The sequence below is a fragment of the Paralichthys olivaceus genome, chromosome 7 (assembly GCF_024713975.1).
Source record: "Paralichthys olivaceus isolate ysfri-2021 chromosome 7, ASM2471397v2, whole genome shotgun sequence".
Classification (NCBI taxonomy): Eukaryota; Metazoa; Chordata; class Actinopteri; order Pleuronectiformes; family Paralichthyidae; genus Paralichthys; species Paralichthys olivaceus.
Genome location: NC_091099.1, coordinates 19,734,989 through 19,762,906, shown reverse-complemented (window position 1 = coordinate 19,762,906; position 27,918 = coordinate 19,734,989). Strand labels below are relative to the sequence as shown.

Genomic DNA, 27,918 nt, shown 5'->3' with positions numbered 1-27,918 from the left:
ATAAATTATTAATAATCACCTTTTTTATTCAAAGTGAAAATCATTTATATATATTTATATATATATACATCCCTTCGCTTGTAGATTTTCAGAAAGTAGAGTATGAAGGGATCTGCACAGCCAACACATGAGAGTCATAAACACAATCTATGTTCTGTACTTCATCGATCACTGGTGTGAGATCGGGGCTCTGCTGTTTTCCCTGATTGCGCGTCCAGGAAGAGAAATCAAATTCAGACCGCAGCGCCGGCAGAGAGAGGCGACACATTTCCAAGCAGACATGGTAAGAATGAATGAAATTCACTACACGGAGACCCATTTAACGGAATAATAGTTCTCTGCACAGACAATACAACACACAACAAGTCCAAACTAAGACATTTAAAACACCGGAGTCGTTTAGTGACGCTGAACTGTCGTTCGTTAGCTAAGCTGTGCACTGTGAGTAAGCAAAACACTCGGGAGCTGCTAAAGCTAGCCGCACTGATGATAACTAAACCAAGCGTTTGTTCGAAGAAACCACGAGCAGCTAACTGTTCTCAGACTGCGCCATATTAAACCGTCTATATAATCAACTCAGGTTATCGTAGTGAGAAGCCGAGTGGTCACATATCACAGTCCTGTCACTAATTAGTTAGCATGCTAGGTGCTAACAGAAGTTAGCCTGCACAGACTGAGTTAGCATCACTCCAAGCAGCAGTGGCAGTGACTGGTCTTTTACTTTCGTTTTGTCAAATCACCGGTTAAAGCCAAACTACACAACCCCAGCTGCTGCTCACTGTAATGATTCACACTCTTTACTACTTGTGATTATTGATACTTGTGATTATTGAGCACAGGACCCAGCGACCAGCACCATTTTTAACATGTGCTGGTTGGATGTTTACTCTCGGTTCTCTTGGCGAGTGGCTGTACGCAAAGACGTGATCATCTATAATTCAGACGTGGTGGTAATTTAAAACCTCAGTGCAGAACATTCTGAGATGCAAACAGGTTCAGAGCCGCGTAAAGTAAAGTCTCCGTCAGTGAGTGAGAAAACAGCCTGAAATGCAAGACAATTATGTAAGCCCAGATCTGTGTGTTATATTACAACTGTGTGGGGTTTACTCGTCGTTTTTAAATGTTTCTCTTGTTTCTTAGTTCCGCAATCAGTACGACAACGACGTGACGGTATGGAGCCCGCAGGTAAGTTGCTGTTTGCCTTCAAGTCTTTCCAGGAGAATTAATGTGAGTGAATCAGCGGCGAATTGTTAAGTGTCTGTGTTCATTTGTGCACAGGGCCGTATTCATCAGATCGAGTATGCCATGGAGGCAGTGAAGCAAGGCTCTGCGACTGTAGGACTCAAATCCAGAACTCTTGCAGTCCTGGTTGCTCTGAAGGTAAAATCAGTCGTCTTGTCTGTTCATTTCTAGTTTAAAGTTTTACCCACAGAACAGTCATTGTCTTTGGTTTTGTTTCTGATTACATCCCTGTCATATAGATGGTAGTGTAGAAATGTTTTATTAAACTTCATTTAACAAGGCAGTCAGTATTCATCTCCATGAATCATCAGACTGAACATTTCATCTTCAATTCGCTGTAGAGACATACAGTATATACTCAGTTGGTAGTTTATCAGGTACACCCAGCAAAAACAGTCTGATACAATAGTACGGTAAAGTAAAAGAGTTTAGAGACGTTTATAGCTTTTGGCGGCATCAGTTTGAGCAAGGTGTTTGTCTCATGAACAAAAACGTCCAGCTTTAATCCCCTCCCCCTCAGAAACAACAGGAATTTACCTTTATCATCAAGCTAACTAGCACAACCAGAGACCATCTGCTTCAGAAGAGTTGTATTCAGGTGTCACTTTACTCCTCACTCATTAATATTCAAATCAAGTCCCTTCTGATGTTAAGTACCACACCAGCATCCTTTTTTATTGAAAAAGCATCAAACTATGGAAGAAAGTAATGATCTCTCTATCATTTAACTGGATCTATAGAATATATTTGAACACACTGAAGACCCAAGAAAACAAGGTCGTAGATTGTACATAACTGATGCATCACGTTGTCTGTCGCTGCAGAGAGCCCAGTCTGAACTGGCCGCCCACCAGAAGAAGATCCTCCATGTTGACAACCACATCGGTATCTCCATCGCTGGACTGACTGCTGATGCCAGACTGCTCTGGTAAGTCTCAGATACTTTGATGGTCTAGATGGAGCTTTTCTATAAAGCTGAATTACAAGTATTTAATTAGGTTCACATAATATCAACACTTTCTCTTCTACAGTAACTTCATGCGTCAGGAGTGCCTGGACTCCAGATTTGTCTTCGACAGGCCCCTCCCCACATCACGTCTTGTCTCTCTTGTTGGCAGCAGTATCCTCTCTCACACCTCTTAAATATAAAGTGTAGTAAAACTCTGTAGACAGCATGTTGTAGGTTTTGTAAACTTGTAAACTTGGAACTTTATTGTGTGAATAAGTCATGTCTTTTTACCTGCATTGGAGAAGTAAAATAACAAGTGTTAATGGCAGCGGTGATCCTTGACCAAACCCCCAGAAACTCAAATCCCAACACAGAGGTATGGGAGGAGGCCCTATGGTGTCGGACTCCTCATTGCCGGCTATGATGTAAGTGTGCACACTCATTTACAGTATTATCTCCTGCAGTATTATTGCCTGTGACAAATTTAGAATGTCGGATGAAGTTTTGCTCGTAGCTCATTTTCATTTGTTGTGTCACTCAGGACATGGGACCTCACATCTTCCAGACCTGCCCATCAGCTAATTACTTTGACTGTAAAGCCATGTCAATCGGAGCACGCTCTCAGTCTGCACGCACCTACCTGGAGAGATGCATGGACAAGTTTTCCGACTGTAAGATGGAATTTCATATTCTAGTCTCACACACTTATTTCAGCTATTAACAAGAAGAGCTTTGTTGCTAAATATCAGTGTTTTTGCATCATCATGTCACCTGTGTCAGTTATTTGCATCTATATACTTTTTGATTATTAACAGTACTCAGTGTTTTAAAATGTGACATAATGTTGGTGAATCTAAAAAGCATGAAAATAAATGAATAGCTTAGTACCACTGGGTGTATTTGACTTGCTAATTGACATGTGGACCAACATATTTTTTCTTTGCTCTCAGGTAATCTGAATGACCTGGTCCAGCATGGTCTCCGTGCTCTCAGAGAAACTCTCCCCACTGAGCAGGACCTCACCACCAAGGTACACCAGCTCCCTACTTTTATATTTCAATTCAGCTCTAACATTTTTTTAAGAGGTATAAAGTCTCGTGTATTTTTTTTTTAAATTGAAAACTTCAGTTTTTTACCTTCAAGGTAAATGAGTTACAGTTACAATGAGGTTACAGTTGATAAAATCCTGTTAAAGCTCGACCTTCCTTGGCACTGAAGATGTTTAAGATGTCTCATTAAACACAATCCTGTACAAGATAATTTAGTGGTAAATTTAACACTGTGCTTTGCAGAATGTTTCCATTGGCATTGTGGGAAAGGACATGGAGTTCACCATTTATGACGATGATGATGTTGCCCCGTTCCTGGAGGGACTGGAGGAGAGGCCACAGAGAAAGGTACTGCCAAGGATTCAACAAGTCTGGCTCATATAATGGAATGTTTCATGTTGTGTTCTTCAAGGTAATGTAGGGGATTATTCTAGAAAAAGCAAGATGCATTTCCAGCTCTTTAAGGTTCTTCATTGAAACACACATTTAGCCGATGCTGTTAAAATATGTGAAGGGCTCAGGGCAATATTGTATCTGTATTGAAAATATTGGTATAAGTGTAAGAGTCAGAGGTTTGTGTGTTGATGGACATGTGTGTGTCTCAGGTCGCCCAGCCTGCAGATGAACCCGCAGCAGATGCACCTGATGAGCCAATGGAGCACTGAGGCAGCGAGCTGACCAGAGATCTCCTTCCTATAGATCTCAAACCAACCGGACTCACCTGAGTAATTTCTTAGAGGGGGAAGTTGTTGTTGAGACGTGCCACTTGCTTAACTGTTATTCCAAAATATTCTGTGCTGACATCAACCAGCATGATGTTGCTTTTGTATGAGTAAAGTCTACCATTATACAAGTAATAAACTCTTTTTTTGAATTGTGCCGCTCTGCTCCCTCATCACTCATTTCCATTTTAATACACTTTTATTTAACTTTTGAAACGTGCTACAGCAGAATCCTTTTTAATTAACCAAAAATAAGCTTTGCAGGTTACAAACGGTGAGAGTCTCAAGAGTCGGCTTGTTGACAATTTTAATCTTGTGACAGTCTGGAGTAAAATAACTGAAACAGAGTCTCGAGGAAATTGGAGTAACCATTTTATTCAGAGTATCTTAATCACCGATGTCTTCGGGTGCTTTTCTGAACAGTGAATAAATAAGTTTTATAAAAGTAAGAACCTTTAATAATTTCAAGCTGAAGAGGTTAAACTGATATTGGTACAGAAATGATTTGTTTATCACAAACACTGTCTAAAGGAGAGCAGGGACACTTTCTGTCCAACATGCATTGTCCCATTTCCTCACATTTACTGCAGCGTATTGTCTGCTCACATTAAAGCTGTTAAAGTGAATACAAGTTCCTTGTCAGTAATTTATAAATAATATAAATATATATAGTAAATATATCCACCTGGGATGTGAAGACTGCAGGAAGTTCAGAATGAATTTTGTCCACACATGCTGACAACAGTGGGGGGAGCACAAGTCCCCTCAGTAAATTACAGTAATGTAATCGAATCAATCACTATTTTGTTTACAGATCCAGTTTTCATCAACTGCATTTATTTCTGCCCATTTGACATTTTACAGAAAACTGCCCTTTTTCCAATTAAACATCTCAAGTATATTTATACCACGTATTCTTTTTTCTCTGATAGATAAATCTGATATTGATAAAAACTGCTCTGTTCACATATTTCTCCTTCACTCACTTTAACAAAAAAACAACTATCACCAACTGTCACATTACCGTCCATCTGATGAGAACAGATGTAAAAAAAAAAGAAGTTCTTCTCACATACACCAGACTCAAGTTCATGTGCGTCATGTTAGAGTCAGTGTGCAGCTTTCTTTGCGCTCCTTCTCTTGTTTCTCCGTCTGACCTGACTGTGAGCAGGTTCTGTCTCCACAGGCCGGGTGAGGTCCTCCATCTTCTCCTGCTCCATCATGGTCGTCATCTTCAGCGTGAGCTCCAGTTCCTTTAGGACGACAGCCAGCTCTTTCTCTGGGACGCCCAGATCAATTTGACCCCCTCGCTCCTTGTGTTGATGCAGCGTCACCCTCTCACTTTCACTCTGTAGCCTCGAGTCCTCCTCACTTCCTGCAGTTAGCTCAGATTCTCTCACAGCGTCTGTGTTCACGTCCTCTGCCTCCTCGGCCTCCACTCTGCCTGTAACGTCCTCGGCAGGCACGTTTTCCAGCAAGTCACCTCCGGCAGCTTCGGTCCTGTCGGCCTCCGTCTCTGTGTGTGGACCGTGGTGATGCTCACTGTGCTGACAACAGCAGCGAGAATGTTCCCAGTACTGATGCTGAGGCTCCTCAGGATAATCTGAGGAAAATGAAGAGACATGTCAAGCTCTCCATGTTTGAAAGAGCTATTCACATTGTATTTCTTTCAGTTCTTTGTAAAAGCTGAATGAATCATTGACTGATAATGTTGTTTCAAATAATGTGGAAACCTCCTCTGAGGTGTTGATGAGGATCTTTGTCATCAAGTATTTGAAAATACAGCGATGGTCAAAAGAGACAGTGGTCTCAGATTATTGGACTCGGGGTTCTGCGTACTGAGTCGAGCTTTGTGCCTTTTGTTATTCTTTATGCAACGTTATGAAATAGCAGCTGAGTGTGTGCTGTGTTCAGGTACCTTCCCAGTTGTCCTGGGCTTTCTTCTCTGGAGTCATGCCCTCCATCAGCTGTCCCTCCTGCATCACCCGAGTTATCTCCGTCAGCTGCTGCAGGAGACTCTTCTCCTGATCTGCCATCACACCCTTCACCCTGCACCACAGACAGAAAATATCACATATAGTGCCCTGCCCCAATTCCTCTCCCCTGGCCCTACCCCTAGATATGAAGTGCCCTTGTGTCTGTGTGTGAGTGTGTGCCTGTACGACAGAGTGAGTGGAGTCAGGAGGGACTGACTGACTGAATGAATGAATGCACAGCTATGAAGATAGGTCCCTGATGTGTGGCAGAGGACACACAGCTCTGACCACTAGTGACTGGATCACCCAGGGTGGATGTTAATACCAGGTCTGTACAGGGTCTCAATCATTGCTGTGGATTCATTTGCATGTGTGGAATGAGCAGATAAACTAAAGAGCTCCTGTTGGGACATAGGGAGGAGGTCGTCTGATGATAAGACTCCTCAGCACAGACACACAGGCACCTGTCAGGGCCGTCGTGGGCACTGGAAACAATGTTCTCCATCACCAGCTCTGTTTCCCTCAGTTTCTCCTGCAGCTGAGACAGTTCAAAGTCAGCTGGAGGGAGAAGACGGAAAGAGCAGGAGGTCAAAACAGAGTCTGATCTGGGAAATGAATATTTTAACTATAAGATAAGTTTAAAAACAAATCTGAGCTCAGAAAAACTACAATACAGACAAGAGTGGACTGGGAAATGATTTAGAAAATGTATAGTTTTCACAGCAGGAGTGCACAACCATTCATCTGTTTGACACTTTATAGGAATCAATATGCCAGAAAATAACCAACATTAATTTATTTCTCATTACGTTAATGCACTAAGATGATGAACGTGCACGTCAGCCGGGAAGATTTCTGAGACTGGAAATGACCTAACGCAAATGTGATATACTCACACACACAGACACACACACACACACAGACACAGACACACACACACACACACACACACACAGACACAGACACACACACACACACACACACACACACACACACACACACACACACACACACACAGAAGGAGCTACAGAAAAGCTTCTACTAATTTCCATAGAAATGTTCCCTTTAATGAGTGACAGCAAAAATGGAAAATCCCCTCCAGTTAAAAAGGTTTCAAAATTCGGAGCGATCATGATTAGTACTTTAGTTTTCTGTGATGTAGATGAATGTATGACCTGTTAATTCTTTTTTTCATCACATTTTTCACGTCATTCATCGCACAATTACATCTTAACTATTGAAACCATTTGTGCAATACTGCAGGACATTATCCCCAGGAAATAACATTACATTATATTATATTCCCTTGGCTGATGCTTTTATCCAAAAATCTAAGAAAATAAGAGCATTCAAACTAAATAAAAAAAGACCTATATGTGATCACAAACTGAAAGTGCAACTGTCAGAAACAAACATCACAGAGCTGCAGTGCAGGTGCTCAGGGCTCAATAATTAACAACTGAGATGGAAGCATGTTCTGAAAGCTGCTAAAAGAACGAGTATAACTGTTGTTGAATGTACTCACTGATCTTCCTCTTCATGTTCTCCGAGCGGACTGAAGGAAACCTGCTCTCTGACGGTTTGTTGTTGCCTTTAGATGTGATCTGACAGGGAGACAATAACAGGGTTAAAAATCTCAAAGAACCTCACAGCAAAGTGTCTGTCTGTGGTCAAACCACATCCACACTTTATGTTTCTCTGCACTGGGCGATATGACCACAAATGATATCAAAATAAAACGTTTCACACAATAACCATTACAATAAATGTCACATTTTAAGTGTAAGTTTAAAGACTGATTTCTGAAATAGATTTTTAAAAATACTTCTTTAAAATCAGAGAATTACAAACACTTGATACACAAAAAAATAGTTTACAAATCTGATGTATGTCAGTTATGTGCTATATCACCAAGCATTACCAGTGCAGAGTCTGTTCTAAACCTGCCTGTTTGTTTGTCTGGCCTGTGGAGAGGCAGTTTTCTTTCTGAAACTATAAAAGTAAAGACTGCAGGACTCAGTCCACAGAGTGGTTTTCTGTTGTATTTGTGAGTATTTGACGGTTTAACCATATTAATGTGTACCAGTATCTTTTGAGTAGGTGCATTTTTAAAATACAATCAAATGAAATTAAAAGCTCATTACTCAGCAGCTGTGTATTGTGTCTGCAGTGTTTCACCTTGAACAGTATGTAGAGGATGTAGAATAAGATCCCGAAGCCATACACAGGGATGATCTGTCCCGCCAGGTTGGATTTGCCTCCTGTCCCCACTCCTGTTCCCTTCGCCTTGGTTAAGGCCTCTGGGTTGTGGGCTCTGGAGTAGCCGCTGCCCGCAGCCTTCTGGCCCCGGCCCTCCGGGGCCATCTGACGGTGCATCATGGGAGGTAAACGGCCTGAACCTGAAAGAAGGAGAAGACAGGTGAAGAGGAAATATGAAAATGATATCACAATAATAACAGCAGAGAGACAGAGACAGTATAAAGCAGAAGGAATGTCCAGGAATCTGCTGTATACACAGTAATAACAATAATAATCGAACAGGGTGATTAATATGGGTGTGTTCACGTCGCCAAGCCTGAGAACAAGACTATGTTTTTTTTAATACTAAACCATCACCATGTTCAACATTGTAGCTCTCTAGATGCTCATTTCTCCCTTTCAGTTGAAAAGTTAACCCTGACGCAAAATGACATCAGACTGGTTGTAATGAAATTACTGTGTGGTTTTAGAAAAAATAACTATATATAAAAAAATATATTGAATATAGATTTTTAATAGATTTTTTCTGACAGCTAATGTACACGGGTACAGTATTTTAAATTAAAATATTGGTACTGTAACATTTCATTTAGAACCTTTTTTACCTTCAGATAATTAAGTATTATAAATGTAATAAATGGCATAAGCTGCTAGTTTTACCTGGACGTATATTTCCTGTATTTTATACATATTTTATATTGTTTTCAGATCGTGCGTTTGGCGCCCTCCGCAGGGAGGACAGTGTAACTGCACTAACGATGATCTACATTCATGTCCTGCACACGTTTTGCTTTAAACACAAAAACCAACAAACATGAAGCCACTGCTCTGAAATCAGTCAGTAAATGAGAAGCCTCCATCCTCCCCCGGTGAGCCACCGCACACCGGGGGAGGACGTGTTCCAGGCCGGTGATGGTGACGCACCCTCCGGCCGCTCCGCAGCATCCTTCCTCCCTCGCGACAGCAGCATTTTGGGAAGCAGCAGCGCGACGCACAGCGCGAGGCACGTCGCGAGGGTCACCTTCTGAAACGTGGACATCGCCATGGCGACGGGTGGAGGGTCGCCGGGCCGGTGAGAGGACGAGCGCCGGGATGTGCGCGGTGCTCGCGGGGAGGACCGAGGAGGAGACGGCCGCTGGATCCACGGATCAACTTCCTTGTGTTGACCGAGGCAACGGAAGTAGACCGCGGCTGTAATGAGCAGGTTTCACCGCTGGGTGTCGCTAAAGGACCGTGTTTCAAAACAGGCTTCTGTCACAGCGGACAGTTTGACGTCACAGCAAATAATGAAGCGAATGCTTTTTTCTTATTTTCTTTATCTGTGTGTTTTGATCAACTTTGATATCACTTGTATCTGCAATATTTGTTTGTATACAGGGTTTTAAACAACGTAATTAAAGAGATAATCAAGCTAATTACAAGTTTAGCTTTATGTTAATTGCTAAAAAGTAAATCATCTTTATCTGATCATTGTCTACTTCCTCTAATAGAAGAGCGGTCACATCATTCAATCTCTGCACCAAATATGGTAGATTGATTTAATTTTGAGGCTTATTCTAGATTTTTGTCTTAATTATATATGTTTTATTTTCTACAATCAGTGTGTTTTTGTGACACTATGTTCAAAACCCCTGTCGTTATACATCTATTTCTATTTGTTCATTATGCTTTATGTTATTTTGCTAATTTGTTCATTATGAAAGTTTATTTGAAACATTTTATGAAATTCAAAATCAAAAAGCAAATGAAAAATAAACCATTTAATTTATTTGGAAGCTACAGTTGTTTTAATTATATTATTTAAATAAAACTCAGGAAGATCAGGGTGTAATCCACTTATTAACTTTCATCGGGAAATTTCACATCCATTTAGCCAAAGCTTTCAAGGATTTGTCCAAGTTTTGTTAAATTGAATAAAAAGTTCTGGATCTACACTTAAATTTAAAAGATTCTTCTCTGAACTATAATGTATCCTACTGCAAAATATCATGGAAATCGGTTGAGTAGTTTCTCCGAAAGTCTACAAAAAACAAACCAACAAACAAACGGACAGGGAAAAAGGATTTTCTCCGCACATTTCTTTTCTCCCTATGGATGCTGAGTATTTCCACTAAACCTTTCCAAAGTTTTGGTTCCCAGATCTGTTCTGTGTCTTACTAAATAACATGAACAGGTCTGTTCATCTCCATTATATTATTTCCTGCCTCATGTCAGAGCATAAATAATGAGCACACAAACCGAAATTAAAATTCTCTTTTATTAGTCATGAAAAAAAATAACACTTTGAGACCAGAGTGGAAATAAGGCTACAGCGGGTTTGAAGTCCCACTCGAGCCTTCAGAGTCGAGAAGCGAAGAGATAAAACAGTGGATCCTCCTCAGTTTGTTGAGCTGAACCAAACTGTATTTGCAAATATGTTTCAGTTTGATTTGGGGCGTCCTTCGTGCCAGACGGGTGGAGTTCACCACAAAAACACAGCTCAGTGAGAGGAGGCAGAATGATTGGACATCACTGGGAACTCTGGATTTTCCTCTAATGGATGACTTGGTTGATGCTATGTGTGGCCTGACTGGCTTCACGCCATCCTTCTAGTGTTTCAGCTTTGGAGCAACTGACTTTATTTGCAAGCATAAGTTCAGTCTATTTTTGTTGAATGAAGAGGGGGGGGGGGTAGAATCCCATCCCAGTCCACATGAAGTGCTCTGGAAAATATCCTCCTCACAGTTTCATTATTCCATCCGGGTCTGTCTCATCACAAATATCCATGTTCAGGCTGGTTACAGTGCAGCTCCATCACAGAGGGTTCAAACGTGAGCTGCTGGAAACGTGTCCCATCAGGGATCAGTCCGAGACAGGAAACCACTGATCACAGTCGTCCTGCTCTGATCTGTAGGGAGAGAAGAAAACAAACAACAGCTCCATTAGACATTCAATAACAACTTTTGTCAATGTTGGAGCAACAGAGAGTTTATTAGTCTTTCCACAAACTGTGGTAAAGATTATGAATTCATTGTTTGTGTGATGTATTACTTTCTAAAGTTGATTAATTTTTTTTTATCTTTTTGGAAAAAATAATACATTTAAATTCTACTATATTTCAAAGATATGTATGTAGCATGGCAGTATTCTTTATTTTTCCTATTGTCAATTATTCCAACAATTAACTTTCGAGTATTATCTCTCCTTGGTGCCACAAAGCTCTGCTGTTGTCCAAACAGCATGAACACATCAGTGAGCTCCAATGAGTGACATGTTCCTTCATCACCCTGATCACACACACTTTGAGTTAACTCCCTCAAAAACACACACACAGAGAAACACACACACACACACACCATCCCATTGTTTGAAACGCTCACTCTAGAACACCTACTACTTATTACTCTTTTCTGATTTTACTTGTGTGAATCAACATTATGATTATTTTTATTTTGTCATGACTCTGGACTTTTGGATAATTCATTTTTGTTTTTTGTTGGACTGACTCTTTCGGTTATTTGACTTTTACCTGTGTTTCCTTGTTTAAAGATTTGTGTTTCATTCTGTTTCATTCCGTTTACATTTGTGTTTCATTCTGTGTTTCCTGTTTTATTTTTAAATTCTGATCTCCCTCGTTGTTGTTTACTTCCTGCCTTTGTGTGTCTCCCTCCAGTTGTGTTGCCTTGATTTGTTTCACCTGTTTGTCCTGTGCCACCTGTCTCCAGTTTGTCATCAGTTCAGTTTGTATTTAAGTCCTCTCGTCTGTCTTTGTCGAGGCGTCTCTTTAGTTGCTGTCTTAGTCTCTGTCAGTTTTGTCTCAGGTGTTATCAGATTGTTTTTTTCCCTGCCTTGTTTTTTTCATGTGTTTGAGTTTGGCTTTTTGTTTCCTGCTAGGCCAATGTGCCTCTCGCCTCCTCCTACATTTTGAGTCCACCTGCTCTCTATGCAAATATCTATGAGTCCATGTGTCAGAAATTGTTACAAGAAAAGTTATTTATCTTGTTATTTATCATGTTTCATGAAGAGATTTCACTGATATTGTGGTCAAACTTTAAGTAACACAAGAAATGCAGTTGTGCAGTATTTTTGAAAATAAATCTGGAGGCAGAAACACCTTCACTGTAGACATTTTATCAAAAGTGCAATGTTGGGGCTACATTTCTAAAGTAGAGTCCCACTTGACAAACTCCAAACACAAAATACAGCGAACAAACATCGGACAATACCTCAATACCTTAATTAACAATGAGAGCAACTTAAACCTCCAGGGTTGGTCATGTCTTAAAGGGATGGTTCACCCAAAAATGAAAAAACATGGTGTAAATGTCTGGGCTTCTGGAGACTTGGATGACACCACAACAGCAGTACGGAGGCATTATAGGTTGTCTGTCTTTTTTTACGTCTGAAGAAGTGGTCACCATTTACTTAGATTGTATTGGATTTGGCTGCAATGCTGTTTACCTCTACAACGAAAGGTGATTTGTGGACTCAAACACTTCACCCACCTCTCCATTGACATAGTGCTGAGTGGATAATGAGTGGATTTTCCTTTCTGGGTGAACTGTCCCTTTAACATGAATCAGGACTTTTATTTTGGAAAAAAAAATTCAAAACATTGTTTCAGCATGAACCCTGGATGACTTGTAACCAAAAGTAAAAGTGTCCAGTGTTGTGCTGTGTATCTTATGAATTGCAGTTCAGTTAGGATTATAATGATTGGTTGGGTTGCTTGTGGCTTCAGGGAACGTTTCGGAACTGGACAAAACCCCGAAACCTTCATATCTGTGGATTCTGTGGTATTTGCTTCACTAACGTCTAACTCCAAAATCTTCCCTCACAGTGGACCACTGCTCACACACCCATCAAGAGGCACATAGGAGGAAGCTAGAAACATGTGATTCAGTTAAATCCCATGACACTCTGCCTGGGATGTGATGTTGATGAGCTCATCTTTCTCTGGACAAACAGCTCACCCTCAATAATCCACTATCATTGAGTTACAACCACAGCAGCACACAGCATATACAGTATGTTGTTAAGTGATGAGGTTAGGTAGTGATGTCATCGCAAAAAAGATTAACCGCATAGGTCTGTTTTGTTTATTCTATTTATTCTGTTCATATTCAAGTTCATAATTTAATTTGGGTTATTGATTGAAAAGGTTTCCATCCTCTAATGTTCAGAAAACACATCGCTTTCCTCATAGTACTGCGGCTCCTCTTTTCAGCCTCTGTCTGAAACACTTGATTTTAGATCCTGTCTCTTTAAGACCTGATGAAGCCCAGTCTGCTCTGATTGGCCAGCTGGCCCACTCTGTTGTGATTGGTCAACCACTTCCAGAACACATGGGAAATGCTGGCCTCCGCTCTTGCTTTACTTGGCTCTGTTGTTAGACTAGCCACTATTTCTTTCTCTGTAAATCCAACCATTTCTCATAACCAGAGAATAGAGAGCTATGCCACCACACGACATTCAGAAAAATACTTGATCTTCATTTTGGAACACAAACAAAAAACCTAATGGAGCTCAGTTTAACTCTGATTCATCATTTCCTCTAAGCCGAGAAGTCTCATGTCCACAATTTATTTGAGCAAATATGATAAATGTGGAGTGTCTTTGGAAGGAGTCACTGTCTGATGTGAAGATTTAGAATAATGGTGTATTTTAAGCTCTTCGTTGTCTGATGGCTTTTCTGCAGTGAAATATGTAATTTTTTTCTGGGTTGTGGTTTAATTTGTACAGTTTCACATGTAGCCGATAACTTTGGATCCTTCAGACCCATCAGTCTCTGCAGATGCTGTATGGTAAAATATTGCAGAGATGTAATGCTAAACACAAACTGACTACTGCAATCAGCATGAACCGTCCACAGCATTTAACATGATGAGATTTACAGTTTCCGAGCTACTCATGGGCTGGAAAATCTCTTAACTTGTAGGAAAGCAATCATCTGACAAAGTTTTGCCTCATAAAGTTGTTGCAGAGAGTTTTTTATTTTTTACATATTCAGCCAATATGGAGCATTGTCATTAATGTGAGGTTGGTTTTTTTCACTACCTGTTGAATCTATGTCCAAACTTTTACTGTCGTTGTAGCTCAATTTGGTTCTCCACCAACTCCTGACAAACAATATGTTTTTTTTTTTGTTTTTTAAACTAAAGCTCATTTTCCACTGGTCAAAAAACCAACTAACATCTGGCTTTGAGTCTTTTATGCTGGCTTACCCAAATTTAAAAAACCTGAGTATACCCTTTAATTTTGGAGTAAACGAAGTATAACAGTATCCACGTGCTAAAAAACTGTTCAACTCAACTGGGTTGAGGCTCAACAGTGCTGCTGCTAAGCTAAAACAGGCAAAAACGTAAGTATAATGTAAAAAAACATTTGTATGTAAGTAAGTTACTTGCATCAATAGTATATATATATATATATATATATATATATATGTATATGCTTGAAAGTTATGCTATATGTTTCAAATAAAACCTGATACATGAGCTTGAACTATGTGGTTCGCAGAGCTGGCAACAACACAATATGTATTATCAGCCATCAATCCATTTTATTAGCTGCACTAAAACTCAACACATGTACATTATTCATCTGTGCTAAATGTGACGTAATGCAGAGGTTTTCAAAGATAATATTCTACAGCATATCTTGGCATGGATTCATGTGTGTGCACGTGGTCATATACTCGATGAGCTTGAGAGTTCACTTGTATGCCTCCCAGATATCAGGGTGCATGGTTTAGTTCAAACTGTCAGAGCAGCTGTCTGGAGCGGTAATTTATCATCATCAGAATATTACCTCTTAGTGAGGCTGCCTCTCAGTGCTGCCATTAAGATGGCCTCCTTCATAGTCCAGCTGGCACAGGATCATGTTGTTCTTGAGGAAAAACTTGTCTCCCACGCAAAATCTGCAGAGAGGAATAAGAATATGGAACTGGGTCTTGGTTCTTGCTGGAGCTGAAGTAAATCATGAGATCCCAGAGGAGCATTTCAGGCATATCTTCAGAATACATCCACTGCTATGATAATCAGAAAATTAATCTTGCATGATGACTGCCTGAAGTTACATACAAAGCCCTTAACCCCTGGAGGCTTTAAACTGGGCAGTACATTTCACCGTGGTCTGATTACAATGCAGTGGTAATAGTCTCATGATGACTAGTACACCTCCGTCGACTGAATTTGATCACCCTGGCTAATTGCTCCCCTAATCTTACCTCTGGCGGCAGAGCTGACAGGCGAAGCAATCTAAATGGTAGACGTTGTCCCTGGCTCTCATCACCATTTCAAAAGCAGGGATCATCTTACTGCAGGCTGCACAGTTCCCCGTCACCCCGAAGAGCCTGCAGAGGCACAGAGGGCAACAAGCAGACATGTAGTCAGGACACACTTAGACACATTTCACACAGCGGCTGTAAAGAGAGAAAAAGAAACTTTAAAAAGAAAGAGCCTCAAAAGTAGTTCAACAACTCCCTGAATCTGCTCATGCACACTGTTGTGTACTACACTGCGCTTCCTACAGATTATTGCTGGCTACTGCTGCTCTATTGCAAACTAATGTAGCACTCACATCTTATTGTACAGACACAAGCAGCCATGTAGAAAAAACATTCACATCAACCCTGTAATTCCTGAGGAGGAAAATCACCATCATGCACATAAAAAAGGGTGTAAATCTTGGAACAATCAGCCAGCTAATGGCTAATGTGGCCCTTTAATTTAAATACTGATTTTCTTTCACATGATTATCACACTCTTGCTAACGTCAAAGCTTTTTGTATTTTTCACCATTATTTCATTCTCTTATTTATTTTTATTCTTTTCTTTATTTTAGGATGTATGTGTACGTGTATTGTATTGTGAGACCCATTCATTCTGTAAAATAAATCAAGTGTAAATAATCATAATTAAAAGTAATTTTACTGTACAACAATAACATCTCTATAGAAAATCATTAGCAGATACATTTCTCACAGATTTTTCTGAAATGCAGTGAATGTAGCATTTATTCTTATAAAACAAAACAACACTTGTACAACTCCTGTATTTACTTAAAAAAAGGTGAGTTTGCAGAACATTAACTGTAAAATCTGTCATAAGCTTGGATTTAACTTGGATCACTACTTCAAAATACCAGCTGACGAAAGGGAAAATGGAGATTCCCTGATATGAAAATCTCATGATTTATATGGAACTGTCACTTTGCTTTAAGAACCAGATGCATGTTTTTTTCTTGCCCCGCAGGACGTTATTATGACGTGACACACAAGAATCTGCGAGACAATTTATCACACTTTTCTAAACTAACAATTTATGTGACGGCATTTGAACTTTGTCCTCAACCTACCTGAGAACAAACCCTGCGTTGTTTTTAATACTCGGTGACTCAGAGCTGACCTGCCACAAATTGCTTCACCTCTCATTCACCTCTAAAAGAACGAACAAATGGCTCCCTGAGAGCCTGACACACATGACGGTGTAAGTTACCGTTGCCGATTTCCATATTCCATTAGAGGCCAAATAGAAAAGGAGGCTTGAGATTGAAAAAGGACAGAAGGTGGTAGGAAAAGCATCAAGCATGTGTATCCCACAGCCTCGGACGATAAATGGAAAACGTCATCAAACGAGTGACTAACAACTCGGGAACAAAAGCAACGCCTAATTAACAGAATGTTCGGATCTAACAAGCCTGAGTCCTGAACAGGCACCTGGTGGGTCTTTCCCCCTCCTTAACGAGGCCGTGAAGCTCAATGCTAATTCTCTACTAATGGTCCAATTAAAAGAAATCACATGGTTTTAATCCTGCTCTTCAAAGGCTTTCGGTCTGCAGCCTCACAATGATGAGGAAAACAGGAGGCAATCTAGCCAATTTAACTGTCAAAAGGGGTTTTGGTCTCTTAAGTGCAGTGCAGCTAATGAGAGACTTAACTCCAACCAAATCCAGCTGGATTGTACATGAGACTAACACATGAGTTCAGCAATGTGGCTGAGATATCAGGAGTTCTCCTGCTGACCTAACACCAGACGTCATTACTCCAGGCAAGAAAATGAAGGCTATATAACCCTCAGGAGATCTCAGTTTGAATAGAACATAGTGACATCAAGATTCATGCCCTATAGATTGTTAAAGTGGAAATGTGTTTAAAATCCAAGTTTATTTCAACCACACTTCCTCAATATATTGTATATTGCATCACGAAAGGTCAGATCCTGAAAAACCTCTCGCCACAGGTTTTAAACATGAGATATTGACACAATCTAAAATATGTATTTCTATCTGAAGGGTTGTTAGTGTTTAAAGTGCCTTAAAATGTGATTGACTTCCACATCTGCATTGTAGATAGTTAAACATACTGGACACATCAGCGTGTTGCTTCCGTTACTTGGACTTTTGTACTTTTGTACTATTGTAAGCAATAGTTTGACATTTTGGGAAATATCCTTACTTGCTAATTTAGCTGATACCACTAAACATCTGGCTGACACTGCTAACAGCAGTGGATTAGCTTAGCTTAGCACAGAGACTGGAAACAGAGGGAAACAGCTAGCCTGGCTTCATTAAGTCCATCTACTACGAACCACATAACTCACAAATTAACACTTATAAGTGGTTTTCATTTAATTAAGTAAGTGATGTGATTCTCTTCAACCACTGGGAGTAGTTGTCAGGCCACTAGTAAAAAGCAGGATGTTACTTGGTCCTGATCCAAGACATGAATGGTGCCTTCTAATGGGGCTGTGTTCACCATGGTCATGTGAGGAGACCATGTAAAGGCCCCAATTGTGGCATTCACGACCTCGAACCCCAGAGTGTTCTGAAAACAGAATTCACAAGTTGTGACGTGTTTACTGGTAATTCCAGAAATGCCAAATTGTATTGGATAAGTTAATTCATTAGTATATATTGTATAGCATTTTTGTTTCTATTTTTATAACATTTCATAAGGAAAGTGTTGATATAACAAATGGCCTCATCTTTGCCTTCTCTCATTATGCCTTTGTATTTTCTGAATTATGTTACTGCCAGCTTGCCAATTTGTTAGCCTCTGTGGCTTCTGGATACCAATATTAGCATCCATCTTGCTGGTGCCTATAGTGGCAGCGTGTGTACATGACTTCCTATGTCTTTAACCACAAGCTCAATTTGAAGGAAGCTAAATAAACTACCAACTCTAACCCTATTCCTGAGCATCCTGAAATTGTTGCACTTTATTTCCTTACTGAACGTTCATGTCTGTTTCCTTAGCTGTTTCATACCAATTTCACCAGTTTCTTCTGTTTTCACTGAAAACTATCTGATATAAGTCAAACTTATTAAAGGAGAGACTTGAGCAATCATCCACCGCACACTGCACTGTTGTGGTTTTGAGTTCTTTAACTAATACTTGAAACATGCTGAAATATCTTCTGTTACTGTTCAATAAAACAGCTTAGTTTGAGTCCAGACTATGTCAACTCACAGTGCACTGTTGTTTTTTCTCATCAACTCTTCTTCAAACCAGATCAATTTTTTAGGAATGTAATAATTGTGTTTTTGATACATGGTTAGCCAAAAACATGTCCATGCAGGAGATGAACTATTTTCAAGTACAGAAGAAGCCGGGGAAATGTGTGATGACTAAGATAAGTGCAGATATAACATGTTGACTCAAAACAGACTTCAGTAGCATAACTAAATATGGGTAAAACTCAACTCAAAGTGCATTTGTTCATCGAGGTGTTATCAGAAACTTTACAATGTGGCCATGTTAGGGGTAAAAACATCTGTGAACAGTCGATATTATTTGTGATTTTGTACAGTTTGGCTGCCTGTACTGTTTTTGATAGAAAGCTTTATTGTTTAGTGTTGCCATTATACATGAATGTTTATATTTGTCCATTTAATTTCCACTGGGCTGTCAATGGGAGGCTCTCATGCAGATTTAAGTTAACATCTCTGTTCCAACAGCTTCCTTGATAACCTCCATTATCAAACTACGCTCTTTTACTTGGACCCTGTGTGGATCTATAGTCACAACAATCTGCTTCAGCAAGCACTTCTCATCTTTTACAGTATCGATCTCCCCATTGATTGTACACTGCAAATTCTGCACTCAACCTCTTGATTTGTTTCAAAGCTGCTTGTTGCACCCAGTCATTTTCCATATCCTCCTGATGCACCTGTAGAAAGTTTAAGGTTACCTCAGGTAGTCCCTGCGGCAGAGGATGAGGTTGGCCCGGGTGTATAGGGTGGAGCCCATGCGGCCCAGGTGGCAGTCACAGCAGGCGCACTTCAGACAGTCTTCATGCCAGTACCTGTCCAGCGCCTGCAGCATGAAGCGGTCTCGGATCTTGCCATTGCAGCCGGCACAGCCCCTCGGCTTCTCTCTGGACTGGAGGGACACGAGAGACACACCTTGCAGGAGACGGTCCAGCAGGTAGACAGACGAAAACAGACAAAGGGGGATTTGAGAGCTTGGCAACATGACTGAAGTCCATAATTAATAACTGAATTTATAAGAACATAAGAGAAGAAGAATATTAAAGGCATAATGTTTTCAGTGTCACAGGAGATGTGAGATGAGAAAAGAAACACTTTGATCAATATTAATTCTCTAGGCTACAGTCATGTGTACATGTCACTACAGTAAATGTTATAGTGCTATCTCATTTAAAATAAACAGTAAGGACACTTTAGATGCAACAATAGCTACAAGTCCCCTGTCAGAATATGTACTGGTGAGATGTCTAAAAACACAGGGAAGGTATAAGAACATAAACATTTCCAGTTCTGTATAACTTCATAGCTAACTTTTCAAGTTTCACTTGAAAACATCTGCCTTTGTTTATAGGGAAACATATACAGTCAGTTACTGGTAAAATATGGCATCAGTGCTGGTACATCATTAAATTAACACCTCTATGACAGTGTGACCAAAACCTTAGCTATGGCAAGACACTTATATTAGACTGCACTTCATTGTACATGTGTGCCTAATAAATTGTTCACTGGGTGTTAAGTATTCATGAGTTCAACAGAAATGTATCTTTCCACTCACTCTCCTCCTTGTCCAGCACCATCCCTCGAGAAAACGAGAAGAGTCCAACAGCAGGAGAAAAACCAGCCTCCTTCTTCTTCTCCTGCCAAACAAACACTGAGCTTCTTTTCTGTGACTCTGTATGAATCACAAGCAGGAGTCCCTCAAAGTCGCAGCTCCGCTCCTCATAGTTCTCGAAGAAAAGAAGAGAAGAATCAGAGACAGAGTCGCTCTCCTTGCGTAAAAATCATCCACCCAACCGTGGATGGATGAAAAGTGCGTCCCCGGGTTTATCACCCTGTTGTCCTCAAATCAGGAGCAGGCTGCGCTTTATCTCAGCTGATGTCAGTGCATAAGCATTTCTGTGTGTGCGCACTCAGGCTGCGGCTGCTCCCCTCAAATGAGAATGAAGCTGCTCTGCTCACACTGGACCTCCACACTGCTCCCTCCTCCTCTTCCTCCTCCTCTCTCTGCAAAAAAACTCCCACAGTCAAACGGTTCTTTCAACGCTGCGTGCTAATTATATAAAGTCATTATGCTCGGATCTGATAGTGAGCGGCCCTTCTCCCTCTCCGAATCAATTATTCAATACACACCAGGACAGCTCGGGCCTGAGGTGTTTCAGAATGAGCTTATTCAACTCCAAGGACACCAATTATCTCCGGGGCGCCCTGTAAAGCTCTGTGTGTGTGTGTGTGTGTGTGTGTGTGTGTGTGTGTGTGTGTGTGTGTGTGTGTGTGTGTGTGTGTGTGTGTGTGTGTGTGTGTGTGTGTGTGTGCGTGCGTGCGTGCGTGTGTGTGTGTGTGTGTGTGTGCAGCACCGCAGATGCAAGGCTCCCCTTTCCGGGCGCGTGCATGCATGAGTTCGTCTACGTGTGTGTGACATATAGGTTCAGGATGTTTTATTTTTAAGTAGAAAAGTGATAATAGCTCAGGATGAGGGTGAGAGGATTGCAGCACCAGCTTAAAGAGTCTAAAAGATGTAAGTTCTGGTTTTATGAATGAGCCATTAATAATGAATGATTATAATGGCCTCTAACCATGAAACGAAGGATCACAATCAATTTGCTTGCATTCTGGTTTTTGTAGGAATTTCAGCCAACTGTATGGTGTATGTACCAAAAAGCCTACAACACCACAGTATTGGCAGTGGTTACTGGTTTTATTGCTGACCAGTGTCTAGTGTGGTCACTGGGTTGCACACATGAAAATGAAAAAAATGAGAGTATGTTTTTAACCTTGCAAACGCACCCCTTCCACACAGCTGGTTGTAGTTGATGCAGACTTCAGGTGCTGTTCCGTCTTCTGATAAACACAGCTGGCCCCTCAAGGGGCTTTGTTCAAGGACACCTCGGCACTGGTAAATGGTAGTAGTGCTATTGGTGCTGTGCTGAATATGAGTTACCATATTGTTACAAGATTAAATGTGCAAATGGTGCTTGATTATACAGAGATGCATAAAACCACAAACCTTCCATCAGCTTAAGTCTGTGTCTCAACACAAATCCACTGCATGTCATAGGAAGGCTTGTATATTAAACTGTCACTTGTTTATCTTCCACAGATTTTCCCGCCCAGTCCAGTGATCGGAGCAAACGACCTTCCCCCCCATGCAGTGATCTCCCCTGCTGGGAGTTCAAGCTCTGTCACCATCAGTCAAGCTTCTCTCCTGAAGCACTTTGCTTGTGATTCTTGTATTTGCTCATCATGAATAGAAAGACAGGGGAATTAGTGATCACAGCAAATTAGAAGTTTTATATGGTTTGGTCATGGTTCCTCTGGTTTGGTCCTTGTGTGATTTTGCAAGAGATAAGACTTTTCTCATCATTGGGCCATTATGGGATGTCTTGCTTACTGTCAATTATCTGACAAAGAAACATTAATGGAAAATCTGAGCTTGATTAAACATTCACAACTCAAGGTCGACATTTGGGGTGGAGCTTTTGACTGCTCAGCTATGTCATTGAAAAGTTTAATTCAGGTAATAGAGGGGAAAGTATTTATCTTAGAGGTAGCCACAAGGGTACAACTGCACAGCAGTGCTTCAAGTTAAATGCTAACATCGGCATGCTAAAATGTTAACATGGCCCAACAGTCCCATAATGAAAACACATTAAAATTCAATTTTTTTCTTAGGATCTGCACCACACACTCATAACTTATAAGTTCCCTAAACATGTCAGATTTTTCGGCATCGATGGAAACGTTGAAAAATGACATATCTCGCAATCTTAAAGAAAGTGAAAGAAAAATATCTTGGATCTGCATCAAAATGTTATGGGTTCTTTCTTTGGTCATATTCCACCACTCCATAAAATTTCATGGAAAAAGGTTACATCGTTTTTTGTGTAATCCTGAGAAACAAACGCAGATGAAAACATGAGCTCCTTCATGGAGGTAATTACAAGACAAACTGAAATCTTTACCTGCTGGTTGCCTGAGATGAAAAGTTGCGACCTTGTACAGTGTCTGTGCAAAATATCCTGGTAATTGATGCAACCATATTTTTTTTACAATTTTACAAAAGATAGTCTCTCATCATCTTAAGCAGCTAACAATTGAATTGTGACTGACACCCTAAGTTTTACATTTGGAAAATAAAAATGTGTTGGCAAATCAAGAAAATGTAAAGTGAATGCAAATGGTGGAAAGTTGGTTCTAAGTCAAAATAACACTGGGTTTCTCCTTCTGCTCTGAAAAGAAACAGAGTGGTTTCAGCCACAAATTGCAGTGGTCTTCCAGTAGCCTTGCTTCCTGCTGTAAATTCAGCTGTTACTGTATGAAATGTGCTCCCTGTGACCCAGCCTCTCGTGGCTTTATGTCTGACAAACAGCCCTTCCACAAAACATCTTCTAAATTTGTCCCTGCCCTTTTCACACTGAGGACATTGCGGCCAGGCGAGCCGCAGCAGATGGCCGAAAAGGCTTCCTATTTTCACAGGCTGCTAATTAGGGCCCTAACAACAGCTCACCTTTAATGTCAGCCACAAACTGCTTTTAGCACAATTAGCCTAATGGGGTCTGAGCCTGTGAATAGTCTGTAATGTTTAGTGCAGGCCAGCCGTTGCATGGGAGTTGATGTATGTCAAAATAAAGGACAAGAGGGGTCTAATGCACTGCGGAGCCATCCATCACCACAGCCCATGGAGGACCAGACTGTAACCATGATTACCCAGAGATATTATTTAATTAGATGCATTAATAATTGAACTAATTAGCTCCCATGTGTCTCGCAAATGAAGAGGGAACCTGGAGCTTCACTTGCACCTCATCAGCTGATTAATTAGTCTGTTGATCGTTAGCTGTCTTGATGGCCTACATGCGATCAGATGAGAGGGCGGATAATGAGGGAATAGTCGGTCGATGGTGCTGGTTAATTAGTGTGACCTGATCCAGAGGCCATGTTAGAACAGTTGTTTATGCCACAACTTTTAATGAGGAGGATTTAGGGCCGGATGATCTATTTGGAAGCAGGCTGCCGTGTTGTTTATAGACCGGGCTCAGTGCTAGCCTTGAAAACCCCCAATGAAAAATCATTATATTGCTCCAATAATCTATCTACAGGGACCAATAATATGTCCTTGGAGCTCAATATCAACTTTAAATAATGACCTTACCACACTTTGTACTATTTTTATTCCCAAAGCCTCAGTGTAGTGACAAGCTCTATGAGTTTAAGGACTATTTAGATTTCATCTATGGTAGTATAATATTCTTATGAGGCCATGCAGTGTCTGGTAGTTCTAAAAAGTATATCACTTTATAGCTACTTTCATTTTTTTATAGCTGCTTTTATCTTCAGTGTGTCTCTAATATTCAGGACTTAGAGTGTAGTGCTTCTACCATATGTCATGGTTCTACCATTTAACCTGTGTAGTGTTTTTTTAATTCTTAAAATGTTTATACACAGAACTTTAGAATAATTGGTCAATTGGTAATTCATCCTCCAGGACAATATTAGGACAGTATTATAGATAGTGATCCATAGCTGCTTTACTTTATGGCATCTCTGCTACTACTAGGACTTGTATCAATTATAATGCATAATTCAAATTTTAATTTAAGTTGATTGATTATTATGTATGTATATAAGTTTGATCATTATTGATTAGTGTGATCATGATAACTGATAGAATTGACAGTCAAATTAACATTGCTCAAAGAAATTAAAATATATCGATTTTTCTTTAACATTTTGATTAATGAATGATAAATTACTTATTGATTTTAGAGGAAGAAAATGCAGTTAATTAAAGATAATAATAATTAGTTTCAGGCCCGTGTATCAGTCTGCAGTCTGTTGCAGTTCTTTTTGTGAAATTATTGTTACTTTATGCATTTGTATTGGTGTTTCCCTTTATTATGCGCTCATAGTTTTTCCATAATATTTAAGTGTATAATTCAACAGATTCATCACGTACATGGATCAGCCTCTGTAACTCGAACTGTTTTTAATGTTGCTTTTAATGATTCAAGAGACAGTCTCCATATGTAAAGTATTACCAGGCAAACTGACACATCAAAGTGTTGTGTACAGTTGTGTGGCTTTCACATGTGAGTCTGTGTAAAAGATTGTTCATGGCTTTCAGTTTAGACAAGTCATTTCATCCATGTACATCTGTATCAGAACTCAATCAATAAGGTTACAAGTCTGTTTTGATGGAGATTTCCTGTGATGGTTATTTACCTCAACGTCTGCTGTGGCTTTACAGGCACCAAGAGGCTGTTCTACATTCAAATAGACAAAAAGAAAGAAGAAGAAACTAAAGTTAAACCTCAGCTGTAATCCAGTGAAGACACCTACCTAATTTTCAGACCATTGGCTTTAAAATGTGCGATCTCAGTTGCATCTTTGTCAAATTTCATTAGCTAATTAGCTGCAAGTGTGAAAAGGAACCTTAGAGCGTTGAATAGTTTAATAGCACTGTCATGACTCTGCCTCAGTTGTGAATTTACGAGACACTTATTGTGTTATGTCCATCCAAGTAAATCAAACCAAACCTGGAAAATGACCACCTCAAAGACACAGCATCTTACACTAAAGAGGGATAACGTGATTAGTAATTATTATTTCTTTTGAAACTGCATGATGTGTACAACTGTTACAGGTTTGACAAAGAAAGTAGATTCTTCTGTGAGTGTTGAATCATTAAGCTTGGAAACAGATATACCTCATTACAGTCATAGCTTTTTTTCTTTGCGATATCCCAGTGCCAGTGAGCCAGTCTGCACAGTATCAGGATTCTGATGTACAGAGCCCAGTTTGAATAGACTGGAAAGTTCATCCAACAATAACAAAGACAGCCTCAGTTCAAAGTTCTGTGACTAATGACACAGTCATATGCACAAACAGGCCTTAATGATTTTAGTAGTAGTTTGTTAAACTAGTTTATCTTCCTTGTAAGGACAAAGATCAAGTTCCCATAGTGTGTGTGTGTGTGTGTGTGTGTGTGTGTGTGTGTGTGTGAGTGTCTGAGTTTGTTAAACACTGAAGTGGTCTAGCTTAATGATTGGTTCATCCTGAGGAGGCCACAGACAAAGGCTCTTTTTTCAGGACAGGAAAAGGATTTTAACAAGATTAAAAAAGTTTCAGACTTTCAAACTCTACCTTTAAATCTGACAGTTTTCTTTTTTATTACTCACTGTGATAAAGTTATGACAGCCAGAGCTTCAGAAAGCCTCACTGTGAAATACAGTGCTTAATCAGATTCACCTTATCCGCACAGTTTTGGCAGCATTACAACAAGAAGACACCAACATTTCAAGAATGAGATCAGAGCAGCTCATTCAGAGCACTGCACCATATTTGGGGTAATGTGAGACTGCAAGACACACAAACAATTCATATGAATAATTTTACAATACATGAATAAAAAGCAAATATCTGCTGGACAGGAAGCCAGTGCATGGCCAGAATGAAACCAGAAGGAATGACACCAAATCTGACTCAGCTTTACTCAGAAGTGTTCTGTCTGTTTTCGCTTCTCTCAGAGAAAATGTCTCACTTTAGAAACAAACTTACACGGTGCACATGTGTCCAGCAAGCAATCACTGTGTGCACTCGAGCAGCATAACCACAGTACACCATCAAAAATGGCCTCTTGACCAAGAATACAAGCTCGTGTTCAGACTGACTTGACATGGTGTTATAGAGGGAACGTTTCAGTTGGGATAATTGCACCTATATTTCAGCCGATTTCAAATAGAGGCAAACTATGATGTTAGTGTGCTGGTAAATTCATTTTTGAGGAATATGTCAGTTTGAGTCAGCACTTTAGGTTAAACAACTTAACTAGTGTTTGCAGTCATGGTTGTAGCCACAGAGATGGATGCTGAGCACCATCTGATGTTGCAGACTAACTGGGATCCATTTCTGCGGAGGTTCAATCCCCTGTCAGTCTGACTAAACTGCAGAGTTTTAGATTGGAACGGGGATGTGCTCACCAGCTGTGAGATTAAGGGGAACTGATCGATGGCCTTCCTGATTGGCTCTCGCCACGTCCCAGCAGCATCCAATCCCCTCGGTTCCGATGGTTGTCCTCGGCCGAGCCAAAACCAATTCTTCCTCTGCACAGGGGCCAAATAAGATCAGTGACCTGAAGCTACAAGGCCACGCTGGTAGGTTCCATCTCCATCAGTCTGCTCTCCTCATCTCTCAGGAACGGTTGAGACAGAAAGATGAGAGGAGGGGATTGAAAGATGACGATGAGTATTTTTCACCATTGCAGATTTACATTTTCCTTGTTTTATTTAATACGAGTTTTCCCGACATCTCTGTAATTAAAGGCTAATGCCAGGAGCTTTTCTGCACTCCTCTCCTCAGAAATGACCTGTCAGTTAAACTCAGTGTGTGGCACTGTGATGTCTTCTTCGTGAGATTCCTTGCTCAGTCTCTTTAACTGGAGCTCTTTCAGCCAGGGTCGCTTCTGCCAACCAGTATATGTTTCCTTTTCAAAGCTAAATCTGTTGCTGATGAAATCAAATACATGCAGAACAAGTGAAATTTCTGAATGCATCTCTTAAAATTTCCTGGATCATTAGTTTCAAGACTAAAAAGTCTGCATAACGCAACAAGAAAAACACATGCAAGATAAAACTGCACAATACAAGATGCCTGTGTGTTAAAGGTCCAGTAAAGGATTCAGGCAGCAATTAAATATATTTTGTAAAATAATCCTAGTGATGTTTTCACTAGTGTGTTTCATATAAATTGCACAAATTGTTGTAGAGTGGGATTTAATATTTAAATACTTTATATCTACATCATCTAGTGGAGGCTGCCATAGACTAAGCTAACGAATAACAACTGAAGCTACCACAGGTTCTCTTTAATGGTAAGGGGAAGGTGAGGTAACAGGTATTCAGCTGCAACACGCAACTTCAACACCAGATGTCACTAAATTCTACACACTGAACCTTTAAGATTGTAAATGTATATCTAATGCACTATGTCAACTGAGATTGGCTCCAGCTGACCCCATGACCTTCAAAAGAATGAGGAGGATAAATGGATGGATGTTTTGCTGAACTGAATAATCCTGTATGATGTTTAACAAAGGAAACTTTTACCAACTTCACTGATTCCTAACAACTGCCAAAATCACCCTCGCCACCTGTGCTGTGATGATGATGCTAATGCTGCTGCTGCTGATGATGATGGTGATGATGATTTTGATGATAATGATGGTGAAGATGATGATGATGTTGATAATGTTG

The 27,918-nt window shown here is 40.2% G+C and overlaps 3 protein-coding genes across 4 annotated transcripts; 1 reads left to right on the top strand and 2 right to left on the bottom strand.

Annotated features, from left to right (window-relative positions):
• The first annotated feature begins 112 nt into the window (after positions 1-112).
• psma1 (proteasome 20S subunit alpha 1) lies at positions 113-4,119 on the top strand. Its single transcript, XM_020079455.2, has 10 exons — positions 113-283; positions 1,141-1,185; positions 1,279-1,380; positions 2,067-2,170; positions 2,274-2,362; positions 2,546-2,616; positions 2,733-2,862; positions 3,142-3,221; positions 3,484-3,588; positions 3,846-4,119. Exons 1-10 carry the CDS (start codon positions 128-130, stop codon positions 3,903-3,905), a joined length of 942 nt encoding a protein of 313 aa, XP_019935014.2. The 5' UTR covers positions 113-127; the 3' UTR covers positions 3,906-4,119.
• A 198-nt stretch (positions 4,120-4,317) lies between these two features.
• Positions 4,318-9,375, bottom strand: ric3b (RIC3 acetylcholine receptor chaperone b). Of its 2 annotated transcripts, none has more exons than XM_069527972.1 (6): positions 9,122-9,375; positions 8,117-8,337; positions 7,464-7,542; positions 6,403-6,496; positions 5,881-6,011; positions 4,318-5,565 (listed from the first exon to the last, which is right to left on the bottom strand). In XM_069527972.1, exons 1-6 carry the CDS (start codon positions 9,240-9,242, stop codon positions 5,072-5,074), a joined length of 1,140 nt encoding a protein of 379 aa, XP_069384073.1. In that variant the 5' UTR covers positions 9,243-9,375; the 3' UTR covers positions 4,318-5,071. The 2 variants fall into 2 exon arrangements, with proteins under 2 accessions (XP_069384073.1, XP_069384074.1); XM_069527973.1 differs by having other exon boundaries at positions 9,219-9,358.
• Positions 9,376-10,840: 1,465 nt separating this feature from the next.
• LOC109623983 (rhombotin-1-like) lies at positions 10,841-20,651 on the bottom strand. Its single transcript, XM_020078463.2, has 5 exons — positions 20,226-20,651; positions 19,369-19,582; positions 15,405-15,530; positions 14,987-15,095; positions 10,841-11,084 (listed from the first exon to the last, which is right to left on the bottom strand). Exons 1-4 carry the CDS (start codon positions 20,245-20,247, stop codon positions 14,990-14,992), a joined length of 468 nt encoding a protein of 155 aa, XP_019934022.1. The 5' UTR covers positions 20,248-20,651; the 3' UTR covers positions 10,841-11,084; positions 14,987-14,989.
• Between the last annotated feature and the right edge of the window lie 7,267 nt (positions 20,652-27,918).

Bases quoted from the DNA above. Each gene is read 5' to 3' on its own strand.
- psma1 (XM_020079455.2), top strand. From the start codon at position 128: ATGAGAGTCATAAACACAATCTATGTTCTGTACTTCATCGATCACTGG. The intron at 1,186-1,278 runs GTAAGTTGCTGT...ATTTGTGCACAG, and splicing joins TGACGGTATGGAGCCCGCAG to GGCCGTATTCATCAGATCGA. The intron at 2,863-3,141 runs GTAAGATGGAAT...CTTTGCTCTCAG, and splicing joins CATGGACAAGTTTTCCGACT to GTAATCTGAATGACCTGGTC.
- ric3b (XM_069527972.1), bottom strand. From the start codon at position 9,242: ATGGCGATGTCCACGTTTCAGAAGGTGACCCTCGCGACGTGCCTCGCG. The intron at 8,338-9,121 runs GTGCGTCACCAT...TCCTTCTTTCAG, and splicing joins TGCTGCGGAGCGGCCGGAGG to GTTCAGGCCGTTTACCTCCC. The intron at 6,497-7,463 runs GTGAGTACATTC...TTCTCCCTCCAG, and splicing joins GAACATGAAGAGGAAGATCA to CTGACTTTGAACTGTCTCAG.
- LOC109623983 (XM_020078463.2), bottom strand. From the start codon at position 20,247: ATGGTGCTGGACAAGGAGGAGA. The intron at 15,531-19,368 runs GTAACCTTAAAC...GTGCCTCTGCAG, and splicing joins TGCCGCAGGGACTACCTGAG to GCTCTTCGGGGTGACGGGGA. The intron at 15,096-15,404 runs GTAAGATTAGGG...TCCTCTCTGCAG, and splicing joins TGTCAGCTCTGCCGCCAGAG to ATTTTGCGTGGGAGACAAGT.